The sequence below is a fragment of the Triticum urartu genome, chromosome 4, assembly GCF_003073215.2.
Source record: "Triticum urartu cultivar G1812 chromosome 4, Tu2.1, whole genome shotgun sequence".
Taxonomy (NCBI): domain Eukaryota; kingdom Viridiplantae; phylum Streptophyta; class Magnoliopsida; order Poales; family Poaceae; genus Triticum; species Triticum urartu.
In genome coordinates, this window is record NC_053025.1 from 463,901,888 (window position 1) to 463,913,631 (window position 11,744).

General features: G+C 50.0%; 1 protein-coding gene across 1 annotated transcript; it reads right to left on the minus strand.

Moving 5' to 3' along the window:
- Window positions 1–8,202: 8,202 nt before the first annotated feature.
- On the minus strand, window positions 8,203–10,978 carry LOC125552075 (ran-binding protein 1 homolog a-like). Its single transcript, XM_048715540.1, has 4 exons — window positions 10,679–10,978; window positions 10,417–10,568; window positions 10,184–10,309; window positions 8,203–8,700 (listed from the first exon to the last, which is right to left on the minus strand). The coding sequence occupies exons 1-4, from the start codon at window positions 10,828–10,830 to the stop codon at window positions 8,507–8,509; spliced, it is 624 nt and encodes a 207-aa protein (XP_048571497.1). The 5' UTR covers window positions 10,831–10,978; the 3' UTR covers window positions 8,203–8,506.
- Between the last annotated feature and the right edge of the window lie 766 nt (window positions 10,979–11,744).

The following is an 11,744-nucleotide window of genomic DNA, read 5'->3' on the forward strand; positions in this document are numbered from 1 at the left end:
ACTTAAGTCTTTGTGTCTGTGTGATCTGAAGACTTATTACACTTGAGGACTGTGCATCCTCCAGCCGGTTAGGCGTCGCGTTCTGAGCATCCAAGAGACATTGTGGATCGCCGGTGAACGAAGTCTGTGAAGGTTTTTGGAGTCTATCTTGAAGACTTACCAGAGTGATTAGGCGAGGTCTGTGTGACCTTAGCTCAAGGGGAATACGGTGAGGACTGGGTGTCCTGAGCTGCGTGTTCAGGACTGGGTGTCCGGGACTGTGTGTCCTCAGGTTTAAATACCTAGCCGCCCTAACCAGACGTACAGTTGTCACAGCAACTGGAACTGGTCCAAAAAATCATTGTCTTCAACGAGTCACTGGTTTCATCCTTCCCGTCCCTCTACTTACTGTTACTCCTTGTGAAGTCATTGTATGATTGCACTATCTTTTGTCTTCAGTAAGTGACTGCGTGTTCTGTTTGGCTTCATAATATCTTCCTACCTGATCCTTACTACATTGCTGCTATTAGTCATTGTGCTCTCACTTGAATACTTGACTATGGCTTGCCTAGTGTAGTCTACCTTCCGCTTCATGGTAATAGGTTTATTTCCATCGTTTGTCTTCGAAACTTCCACATTTTGAAGACTTTCATAAAAATCGCCTATTCACCCCCCTCTAGTCGATATAACGCACTTTCAATCCAGATCCCGCTGTTGGTTATTGACCAGAGAGATGTCTCGGTCATGTCTCCATTATTCCCGAGCCCGTAGGGTCTACACACTTAAGGTTCGATGACGCTAGGGTTATAGAGAAAGTATGTACGCGGTTACCGAATGTTGTTCGGAGTCCCGGATGAGATCCCGGACGTCATGAGGAGTTCTGGAATGTTCCGGAGGTGAATATTGATATATTGGACGAAGGGTTTTGGAGTCCGGAAGTGTTCCGGAGGTACCGGGTGATGACCAGCATGACCGAAAGGTGTTTCAGGAGCCCCGGCAAGTGTTGGGGGGCTTCATGGGCCAAGGGAAGGGGGGCAAACCAGCCCACTAAGGGGTTGTGCGCCCCCCTCACCTATTCCCACGTGACCAGGGGGTTTGGGGCGCCCCATCTAGGGTTCCCACCTCCTGGCTTGGGGGCCAAGTCACCCAAGGGGGAGTTCCCATCTGCCCTGGCCGCCGCCCCCCTAGGGGAAACTCTAGGGCGCCTCCCCTTGCCCTTGCCCCTATATATACTGGAGGTTTTGGGGATGCAGAACACACGAGTCTCTCTCTCCCAAGGCGCAGCCCTACCTCTCTCCCTCCTCGTCTCTCGTAGTGCTTGGCGAAGCCCTGCTGGAGTACCGCGCTCCTCCACCACCACCACACCGTCGTGCTGGTGCTGGACGGAGTCTTCCCCAATCTCTCCCTCTCTCCTTGCTGGATCAAGGCATGGGAGACATCACCGGGCTGCACGTGTGTTGAACGCGGAGGCACCGTTGTTCGACGCTTAGATCGGAATCGACCGCGATCTGAATCGCTACGAGTACGACTACCTCATCCGCGTTCTAGCAACGCTTCCGCTTAGCGATCTACAAGGGTATGTAGATGCACTCCCCTTTCCCTCGTTGCTAGATTACTCCATAGATTGATCTTGGTGATGCGTAGAAAATTTTAAATTTCTGCTACGATCCCCAACACTCCCTCCATCGCATAGGAAGGCGCGCCCGGCGCCCTCCTCAAGCAGAGCTTGGGGACTCTCTTCTTGAGGGCCTCAGACCTTGCCAACCTCACGAGGGAGGCGCTTGGGCACCACTTGAAGGCGTGCTTCGCGACACGTGAGCCTCAGGAGAGCACAGGGCAAGGAGTGCCCACCACTCAGGAGTTCATCACCAGGACCACCCAGGAACTGCAAGAAGCAAGAGCCATGCGCGGCGATAGCCGCCCACGTGGCGCAGCTCCGCTTCCTGGCGAGGATGCTGGGCTGCGTGTCTGCATCGACGTCCCAGGGATCAACAGGGCCGCATCTCAGGAGCGTTTCTGGCCTTCGCGTGTGGGCCGCTGCGAGGGCCCGCCGCACAGCTATGTTCGTATGCCTTTTGGCTTGCCGAGCGTGGCATCGGCCTATCAGCGCAACGTGCGACGTGTCCTGGCGGCTCAGGAAGCCAGGTACCATGCCGTTCTGGAGGAGATGGAGATGGTCTTCAGGGAACCTCCCGAGCCCCCAGATCCTCCCGAGGCTCAGAGTTCTGGCAGCTAATGAGGAGTCATTTCTTCAACGCACGCCTTCAGCTGCACCAACTCTACTTCGTCTATAGAGCCAGGTGACATCTTCCAAGCCCGTTTAGCTGGGAGCGCCCCTCGAGCTGCATTATTCCCAGGCCGCGTGAGTCCATCCCTGCAGCATGTGTCCCTTTTGCTTATGTCTTTAGCTTACCTTGTTGGGGGCGCCCCTCGGGCTGCATCATCCCCAAGCCGCTCGGGCCGGACCCGGTGGCATGTATCTTCCTGCATTTACCCAAGCTGATTTGCCTTCCCTGCTTAACCTGCCTACGGTTATCACCTGCTCGATCATCGCCTCCCACGGGGCCTCCTCACAGGCACGGCGCTGGTGCATGGGTCTGTCCCTGCCGCGTCGACAAATCTGAGCGGTCGAGCTCTGGCTCGCGGCACGCCCCGCGCACGTCACCTCACCAGGCCCTTAGTGCCTTCACTTCATCCGGACCAACCAGCGGCAGGCTGACGGCTGTAACGGCAAACCATGTACTTCTTGTGCCTGTTCACAGGGACCCCGAGGGGAGGATGGCAGGCGGCACCGCGAGTCTCCTTTTCTCTCATGCAATTCGTTTGCGCGTTAAAAGGGGGTTTCCTGAGCATCGCGACTCAGGAGCTCTTACTGGCTCTCCAGCCCTCACCCCCTGGCCTTGACCACGACATCGCGACCTGGCATACCAGCGGTGGCTGAGCTCGCTCGAGGACCGGGACCTGAGGACGTAGAGCACTAAAGAGAACATGAGGGGAGAGAAACTCGTATGGGCCGGCCTAGCTATGCCGCACGAGAGGCGCGCAGCCCTAGCGCAACGTCAGGAGTCGCCACGAGATCAACAAGATAAGTCCCGCACTCGGATCGGCTAAATGTTTGGGCCTAACGGTCACTCACGCCTTCCCGCAACCCCGTTGCAGCCACGTCAATTCCCTTTCTCGCCTTACCATGGCTGCTTGAGCTCTAAGGGGGACCTCCTGAGCATCGCGCCTCAGGGGCTCTTACTGGACCTCGGGCCGCACACCTCCTGGCCTTGATCACGTCACGCGACCTGGCATACCAGCGACGGCTGTAGCCTGCCTGGGGACCGGGACCCGTCAGCGTAGAGCAACAAGCTATTGTGAGGAAAGAAAGGGGGACCGAGCCTTAACGGGACATGCGTTCACCAAATTCTCATAACAGGAAAGATAAGCACAAAAGACATTACGAACCCTTACATGCCCCCACGGGGTAATTCATGATTCTTCGCAGGAAACAAAAGCTGATACTAAGGGGAATCCTATCTACATCCTTCCATGGTGGACACCATCATCAACAGTGGGCCACGGGAGGCCGGCGCCAACCCCATCCAGATCAGCGGCGGCGACGGCCGGACAGCGCAGCTCTGCCCCGAGTGCGGCGAGAGCTCGGGGGCACGTAGCTATCGTCGCTCGTCTCCGGAGTCTCGTAGAGCTCAGGCGAGCTGCTGGACTCCCAAGGGCGGCTGCTGCTGGAGTGGTCGCGAGCGGAGCGCGCATCAGCCTCGCGCTCCTCTCCGGAGCAGCACTCTAGGCGGCGGCCCTCAGCATCGAAGACCTTGAAGAAGAGCGTGGAGACGTCGTCTACTCGAAGTGGATCGCGAGGGCGCCCCTCGCATGGCAGACCCGCGCGATCTCGCCCCAGCCGCGAGTCATGAAGATCTTGCCGGTGGGGACCGCTTCGATCTCCGCTCCGGTCGCCAAAGCGCTGCAATCGGTGTGCTGCAGCCACATCTCGAGAGGCCCCCTCGGCGGCATCACATCTGAGAAGAACCGCGGGAAGCGGATCCAGGAGCTTGGAGGCATCGGCGCCCACAGCACTAACTCACGCGAGGAGTCCGCCGCGTGAACCCCAGGGGTGACGGCACGCGTCGCCGTGGCACGGCGACCCCGGATGCGGCGCGGGTGGCGCTGCTCGTCGCTTTGTCCTCCTGAGCCCTCGGCTCGGGCGTACAAGGGCAGCGGGTACCCCGGAGGAGGCCGCTCGCACCAAGGCCTCAACACCACCTGCATCGCCGCTTCATCACGGCGATGGATCGACCTTTTCTTCGGTGAAAGATGCACCGGATCATCACGGGGAGCCTTTCCTTTCTCTTCAGTAGAAAACTTTCTGATGGGCGCCATTGTTGTCAGCAATGGAGCAAGGAGGAAGAAGCAAGCAAGCGAGGAAGAGATGGGCGACGGGGGCTCCGCCCCCCTCCCCATTTATAGCAAGAGAAGGCCAACCGACATCTCCCACGACCGCAGGTAATGATGGTTTTCCTTGCATGTCGCAGGGACTTGTCAAGTCGTGCAGTTGCCGAGGCAACATGGGGAAGCGGAGACACCCACGAACGATCAACCGCCATGCGTCAACCAAGGCCGCAGGCTTTGGGGGCCCGCGGCGCTCCATACTTGGCCCTTGGCTTCGCCGCGAAGCCAAGCCCGAGCGCACCTTGGGCCCAGGGGCTACTATCGGTGTTCTGGGAACGGGGGTCCCCAGACTTGCCTGCCTGCGGCCCACGGCGTGGCTAAGCCATCAGGCCGTACGGCCCATCTTCATCAACAAGGCATCCAAGACCCTCGCGAGGATCCAAGCCTCGCGAGGCGGACGACGCAAGACCTCCTCTAGAGTGCCTAGCTAGGCAGGCTCACGAGGAGCGGAGATATCAAGGCGGGGCAAACCTCACGAGGCTCCTCGTGACGTGAGCCATGACGCATGACACCAGGCGGGCGCCAGCGCGTGCAGTTTTTTTTTTTTCTTTTTTTTTTTTTTCTTTTTTTTTTTTTTTTTTTTTTTTTTTTTTTTTTTTTTTTTTTTTTTTTTTTTTTTTTTTTTTTTTTTTTTTTTTTTTTTTTTTTTTTTTTTTTTTTTTTTTTATTATTTTGTCTTTTTTTCCTTTGGTGTTAAGTGACGGCAGCTGCGGGCGAAGATGTAATTTACCGAGGCATCAGGCAAAGGTTGCTATATCGGTGCAACGAGACCAAGACCAGGAGGACGGCAAGATGGAGGTCATCTGGAGCCCAAGACGACGTCACCACAGAGCTTTTCGCAGGCGAAGACCACTTTTGTCAGGATAGCTTGTACTAGCTGTCCCCTTCAAATTGGCCGCCGTTGTTGGCTCCCTTCCCGCTCGATATTTGGGAAGAGGCCAGGCCTATATAAGTAGAGCTAGCCACCACAGGCAGGAGGAGGACGAGGAGAGAAAACAGAGCCTCAGGCATCTGATCTTAGCTTGATCCAACCCGATCGAGAGCCTACTCACAAGAACACCTCAACCTCAGGAGGTTGTTCTTCCCTTGTACTGTTCATCATCAGCCCTAGAGGCAATCCACACCACCACACTGGAGTAGGGTATTACACCACAATGGTGGCCCGAACCAGTATAAACCTCGTGTCTTTCTGTGTTGCGAGTTCGTCGAGTTCGTCCGCGAGATCTTAGTGAGCTAGGGCGTAGATCAGTAGGAAGGAAAGACTTCGCGCGCACCCCAGTGTTCGAACCTTAAGGGTTTGCCGGAACCCCACATCTGACAAACGGCTTTGGTGTTAGTCATGGAATTTAGTATTTTACAGGAAGCTCATAATTTTGTGAAAATGTTACACAGTAAGCTTTGATAAGTTCTTCGTAAGTGGTAGAAAATTCAGAATTGTTGGAGCAGTGTAAGTCCCTGTTCAAAATTATTCTTTGATGGTTGTACTCTTAATACAAAATCGTTGCTTGCTTCATGCTTTGAATGTCTTTTATTTGGATTCTTATTGGTTGATAAAGACTTGATATATGGAAGTATACACTGTAGCAAGTGATTAAGTAATTTTCCCATGAGTTTTCACAGTATTTACATGTATGGATTATCATTGTTTTGAGGACTAACCTATTCATGAGCCTATCAAAGTTTGTTGATGAAACTTTCAGATTTAAAAGAACCATCTTGTTAGAAGGAACTGAACGAGCAGTAATAAGAACATAAGCTAGAGCCACAATTTTCTATGCTTGGGGATGCCAGGCATCCACACTCTTCATCAAATTCAGTAAAACTTCCGTCAACTCTTTTGTGTATCTGCATGCTATGTGATGCCAAGCATCCACACTCTTCATCAAATTCAGTAAAACTTTCGTCAACTCTTTTGTGTATCTGCATGCTTCTTGGAGCATCATTTCCTTTTTCTTTTCCTTATCAAATATAAATATTGGATGCCTTAGCAACCCCCTCAAAGATAACTATCTGGAGGCATGCGCTCGTCAGTTAGAGGGAACATGTGCTCGTCGGTCGGAGTCCTCACATGTGCTCGTCCATCGGAGTCGTCAACATAGAATTACATGAATTGGTGCTCGGCAAGTTAGTCACGTGGGACGGGGCGGCCGGCAAGTTGGTCACGTGGGACGGGGCGGCCGGCAAGTTGGTCACGTGGGACGGCTAAAACATCACCACTATCGGTCGCACGACACTCGTCATGTCGGTCATCTCCTCCCAAGCCATTTACTCTCTCACGCCTCTCATTGTTCTGCCAAGCACGCTCAACAGCCTCGATAAGTTGCAAAGGGCGTTCCTATGGTCCGGATCGGACAAGACAACGGGAGCCAAATGCAAAGTGAACTGGAAAATGGTCTGTAGGCCAAAGGAGTATGGTGGCCTAGGGGTACTCAACACCGACAAGTTTGCATGTGCCTTACATCCTCGATGGTTATGGTACGAATGGAAGGCTCCCCACAAGCCTTGGGTGGATTTTGGTAACCCTTGCACTGACGATGGCCTCGAGTTTTTCTACGCCTCTACAATTATCACTGTTGGTGACGGCGCAAAGACACCATTCTGGGAATCTCCTTGGCTGCTTGGGCAGAAGCCCAAGGATATTGCACAGTTAATCTTTGAGGCCTCAAGGCGAAAAATTGGAAAGTGCGGGAGGCTCTCAAAGAAAATGCTTGGATTCTCAAAATCAATCCCAACACCGTGGTCACAGTTGGCCACATTCGTGAATTCTTCACTCTTTGGATGCTCATGACTTCCACCTTGATGAGCAAGCCGAAGATGATATCATTTGGAAGCACGCGAATGATGGGATCTACTCTGCGGTCACCGCGTATAAGGCTCAGTTCCTTGGGTTGATTCTCTCACCCATGGATCACATGGTTTGGAAGGCTTGGGCTCCCCCCAAGGTTAAATTCTTCGCTTGGTTAGCTATACAAGGCCGCATTTGAACCGCCGATCGGTTGAAGAGACGCGGTTGGGCAAACTATGGACTTTGCCAACTACGCAAAAGAGAACAAGAAACATGGCCACACCTCTTCTTCAAGTGTCGGCACATGCTTAGGCTTTGAAGAGCCATCATCGAGAAGCTTGGGCTACATCACGTCAACACCTCCGAATGGCATCTTGATGATTCCATCAACGCGTGGTGGGACAAACAGACCGACAACCGACACCCAAACCGACATGCCATGACCTCCCTCACCATGCTCATCTCTTGGACTGTTTAAAACGAGCTACATCACATCAACACCTCCGAATGGCATCTTGATGATTCCGTCAACGCTTGGTGGGACAAACGGACAGACAACCGACACCCAAACCGGCATGCCATGACCTCCCTCACCATGCTCATCTCTTGGACTGTTTGGAACGAGCGAAAAGCCAGAGTATTTCGCAAAAAATTTGCACCACCGCCCGTTCTCCTAGGCTTCCATCCTTGAAGAAGCAAAGTTATGGGTCACTGCCGGTGCAAAAAAACTTGTGACATTTTAGCGAGTAATTGTCATGCCGTCTAGCGTGGGGTATTGTGTACAACTCTAAACTCTATTCTCTTCTTATTTAAGAGATGAGGCAAATCTTATGCCTCCATTTCGAACAAAAAATGAATTGGTGCTCGGACAAGACAATGGCCTGACTGAAGTGTTGCGTGTTGTACGGCCACACAGTCTATATCATTGTTCTTGCAGCAATGAAGATATGCGACGCGTGACAAAGTGAAAAGACAGCATCATCCAGGGATTTTGGACAACTCAAACCGTATCCATTCCAAAAGCAATTCCCAAATAATTGTACAAACATGCTGACCCCAGGCACCCCATCCAGAAAAACAAATGACAGTCTATCAACCAAGGAACCCATGACTGACACAAATCAAACTTTGCCCAACATAAACATCCATCCCACAGAACAACACAATGAAAATTTGTGAAAAGGAAGATGAACTTTGACCATAAAATGAATAGAATGACACTCATTTGACAATTCACTAGTTCGAGTATAGCGATGCTCCTAGAGCATAGGATGAAATAGCCGGCCCTTGTTTTCACTCTTCAGCATCCTTCTTATCATCTACTGCAGGAGTCTCCACTTTCTCAGTTTGTTCCTCCTTTTTGACCTCCGTCACAGTTAACTTCTCTACCAACTCGGCAGCAGAGGAGACTTCCTCGCTCTCTTTCTCCTCATTCTTTCCTTGCTGCTCAGCAATCTCGTCTACAAGATCCTTGAATTTCTTGCAGTCTGAAATAGAATCAAGCAAACATTAGGATGACATGATATTTGCTAGCCTCCTGACTAAAATAGCATAATGCCTTGTTTTCTCATGTAGGTGTGCCAGCCACACAAAACATAGCAACGCTCACTCTATGTACGCATTTAAATCTCAAGTCTTAGAAACTTACAATCTCACAAATTCCAAACTAACTACTAATGACTCTATCACAAATTTGTCAACACCATCAATCAAATATCCTACAATGCTAAGTGTCATCACTACACAGGAAACCTTCATGAGAAATTTTTGGACCACACGCCCTTGAGCTTTCAGCAGTGTCAATTACATCCATACTCTTGATAATTCACTTACTATGTTCTTGTAATATACTTTCACAGTTCCATTTATAGGTCCAAAAACTTGCAGTTTGCAACCCATGGTCACTGCAACTTGATTAGCTAAGCTTCTAAGCAAAAATGCAATGGATGTGGAAAATAATGTGGATCATTTAGATGCAAGCACACATTGCTGGGATATTGTAACATTAATTAGCTAAAATACTGACATAAAGCTGAATAGAAGTGCGAATGAATGCAAATTATTTTAGTGTGACAATGCTTGGAGCAATATGGGGGTCACATGATGATCGATTTCATATCTGTAGTCTACTGCCAACTTGTATATTCTGCTATTTGAAAAATGAAAAAATGAACTGACCTACATCACAAAACTTACAAGTTTTATATACCTGCAAAAATAAATTTTCAATTTTGAAGATCTAAACCACAATTTGCTACAAGTTTAGGGCCTCTTGTGTAGTCTAAATTCATCAAATTGACAACCAGGGTCACCACTACAGCAAATAATAGTACAGTTTTATATATATAATCATCAAAATCCTTTTTGCTTAAGGTGAATAGTTATCTCGTCAGAAAATGTGAACACTTGAAATACAGCACAGCCTCTAATTGGCTCAATTAATTAGCGAGAATGACAAAGAAAAATCCTACGGAAGTGCAAAAGATCAAGGGGTAAGGCAGTGCTATACATTACTGACTACTGAGTACTGAGGTTAAGTACAGGCAAAGCAATGACATGAAAATCAGTTGCTGAATGATAAGTATGCAGGAACAGCACTACACTAATGATCTTTCATGGCAGGATAGCTTTGTGGCATTCAGGGCGTACAAGCAACATATAGCTAGGTGGTGCACCGGACACTGTCCAAAAATATATTCATTACTATAATTGATGCAAATTAGTGTGTGACATCCCAAAACTAAAAAAGATGCATGTATATTTTATATCTGATGCCGTTCTACTATGGAGTTTAAAGTCAAAGGCCGGTATAACACACTAGATCAACCTGAAGTACTGCTTAGTTAAACCCACAACCCACAACAAACTTGGCTTGTGAATTCATAGATCACCAACCCTTTTGAATGATGCGCGCTATATATAAAAATAAAACAGAAAAGCTGCACAGATGATAGGGTGTTCAGTGCTCACTCTCCACGGATCCAAAGCGGATGGCGAACATCTCCTCCTTGAGCTCGCAGTCGGCAAAATCCAGAGCGTGCCACACGCACGACTTGTCGCTCCCAGCGTGCTCCTGCATCTTCGTCGTGGCCACAACTGCAAACCAAATATCAAGATGTCAAAAAACATCCCCATCTATCTAATCTGTAAATCTAAATCACCACCGAAAATTATCCCCCGAAAAACAACAAGCAAAGAAGTACCGAGGTGATTGGCGCAGATCTTGAGGGTCTTGGCCTGTCGCATGACGAGGCGGACCTTGGCAGTCTCCTTGTGTTTGAGCAGCTTGACGGCACCCGTGCCCCTCTCCTTCCACTGGCCCCCGTCCTTGTCAAATCGATACAGCTTCGCTTTCCTACGGACACAAGAAGAAGCACCGAACCAGGCGCGTCAGACTTAGATCAAAGCCGGGAACGATCGGATCGGGACAGATCGAGCGAAGTAACGGCGGAGGCGGCGGCTTACATGTCGAGGAGGACGTCCTCGTCCTCTTCGCCGGTGGTGATGGCCACCTCCTCGAGCTTCACGATGGGAGCGATTTGGGCGCCGGTGTCCTCTTCCTCGCCGGCCGCCGCGGCCTCCTCCTCCTCCTCGCGGTGCTCCGCTGGATCGGCCATTGCTGGTGTAGGGCTTGGGGCGGCGCTCGCTTGCTGTACCAGAGTAGTTGCGGCCGCCGCGGTGGAGAGGAGAGAGAAAGCCGAGGGGTTATAAAAGCAGCGTGGGGCTGGAACGTGCGCGCTGGAAAGAGGTCGGATTGGGGAAAGCACTAGTCCTGGTAGGGTTTTGAGTCGTGTCTCCGGGGAAAGCATTAGTAGGGTGTTTTTTTTTTGCGGGATGCATTAGTAGGGTGTTGATCTGGATTCATTTTTCTAAGTTTATTATATGGGGTTAATGTCAGAAAATTCATACTTAAAAAAACCATCACACATTTATTTATTTATAAATTTATTAGTAGATACTTAAATCACGGACACTATCACATGTTCAAGTTTTGGTGTAGTTTTGTGAAAACATTATGGTGCAGCAGGGAGTATGATTCCAATGAATCCCATGTGCTGAAAGTGTGTTTATCCGGAATACTTTCTAAAAAATGTTCGAGATTAGTTTCCTATTAGTGCAACATGAAGTGTGATTCCCTGCAAGAATCGTGTAGGTGGCCGCGCGTGCCCGTGGTGGATGACTCGAGGATGATGCTGACGATCCACTCCTACTTCTTGAGTTTGCGTTGGTTTTTCCTTGAAGAGCAAAGGATGATGCAGCAAAATAGAGATAAGTATTTCCCTCCGTTTGAGAATCAAGGTATCAATCCAGTAGTAGACAACCCACAAGTCACTGAATACCTACACAAACAATCAAACAATTTGCAGCCAACGCGATAAAGGGATTGTCAATCCCTTCACAGTTACTTGCAAAAGTGAGATCTGATAGAGATAGATAAACAGTAAAGTAACTATTTTTGGTATTTTTGGTTTATAGATCGAAAAGTAAAAGATTGCAAAATAGTAGATCGGGAACTTATATGATGGAAAAT

Bases quoted from the DNA above. Each gene is read 5' to 3' on its own strand.
- LOC125552075 (XM_048715540.1), bottom strand. From the start codon at position 10,830: ATGGCCGATCCAGCGGAGCACCGCGAGGAGGAGGAGGAGGCCGCGGCG. The intron at 10,569-10,678 runs GTAAGCCGCCGC...TTGTGTCCGTAG, and splicing joins GAGGACGTCCTCCTCGACAT to GAAAGCGAAGCTGTATCGAT. The intron at 8,701-10,183 runs GTGAGCACTGAA...ATTCTATTTCAG, and splicing joins CCGCTTTGGATCCGTGGAGA to ACTGCAAGAAATTCAAGGAT.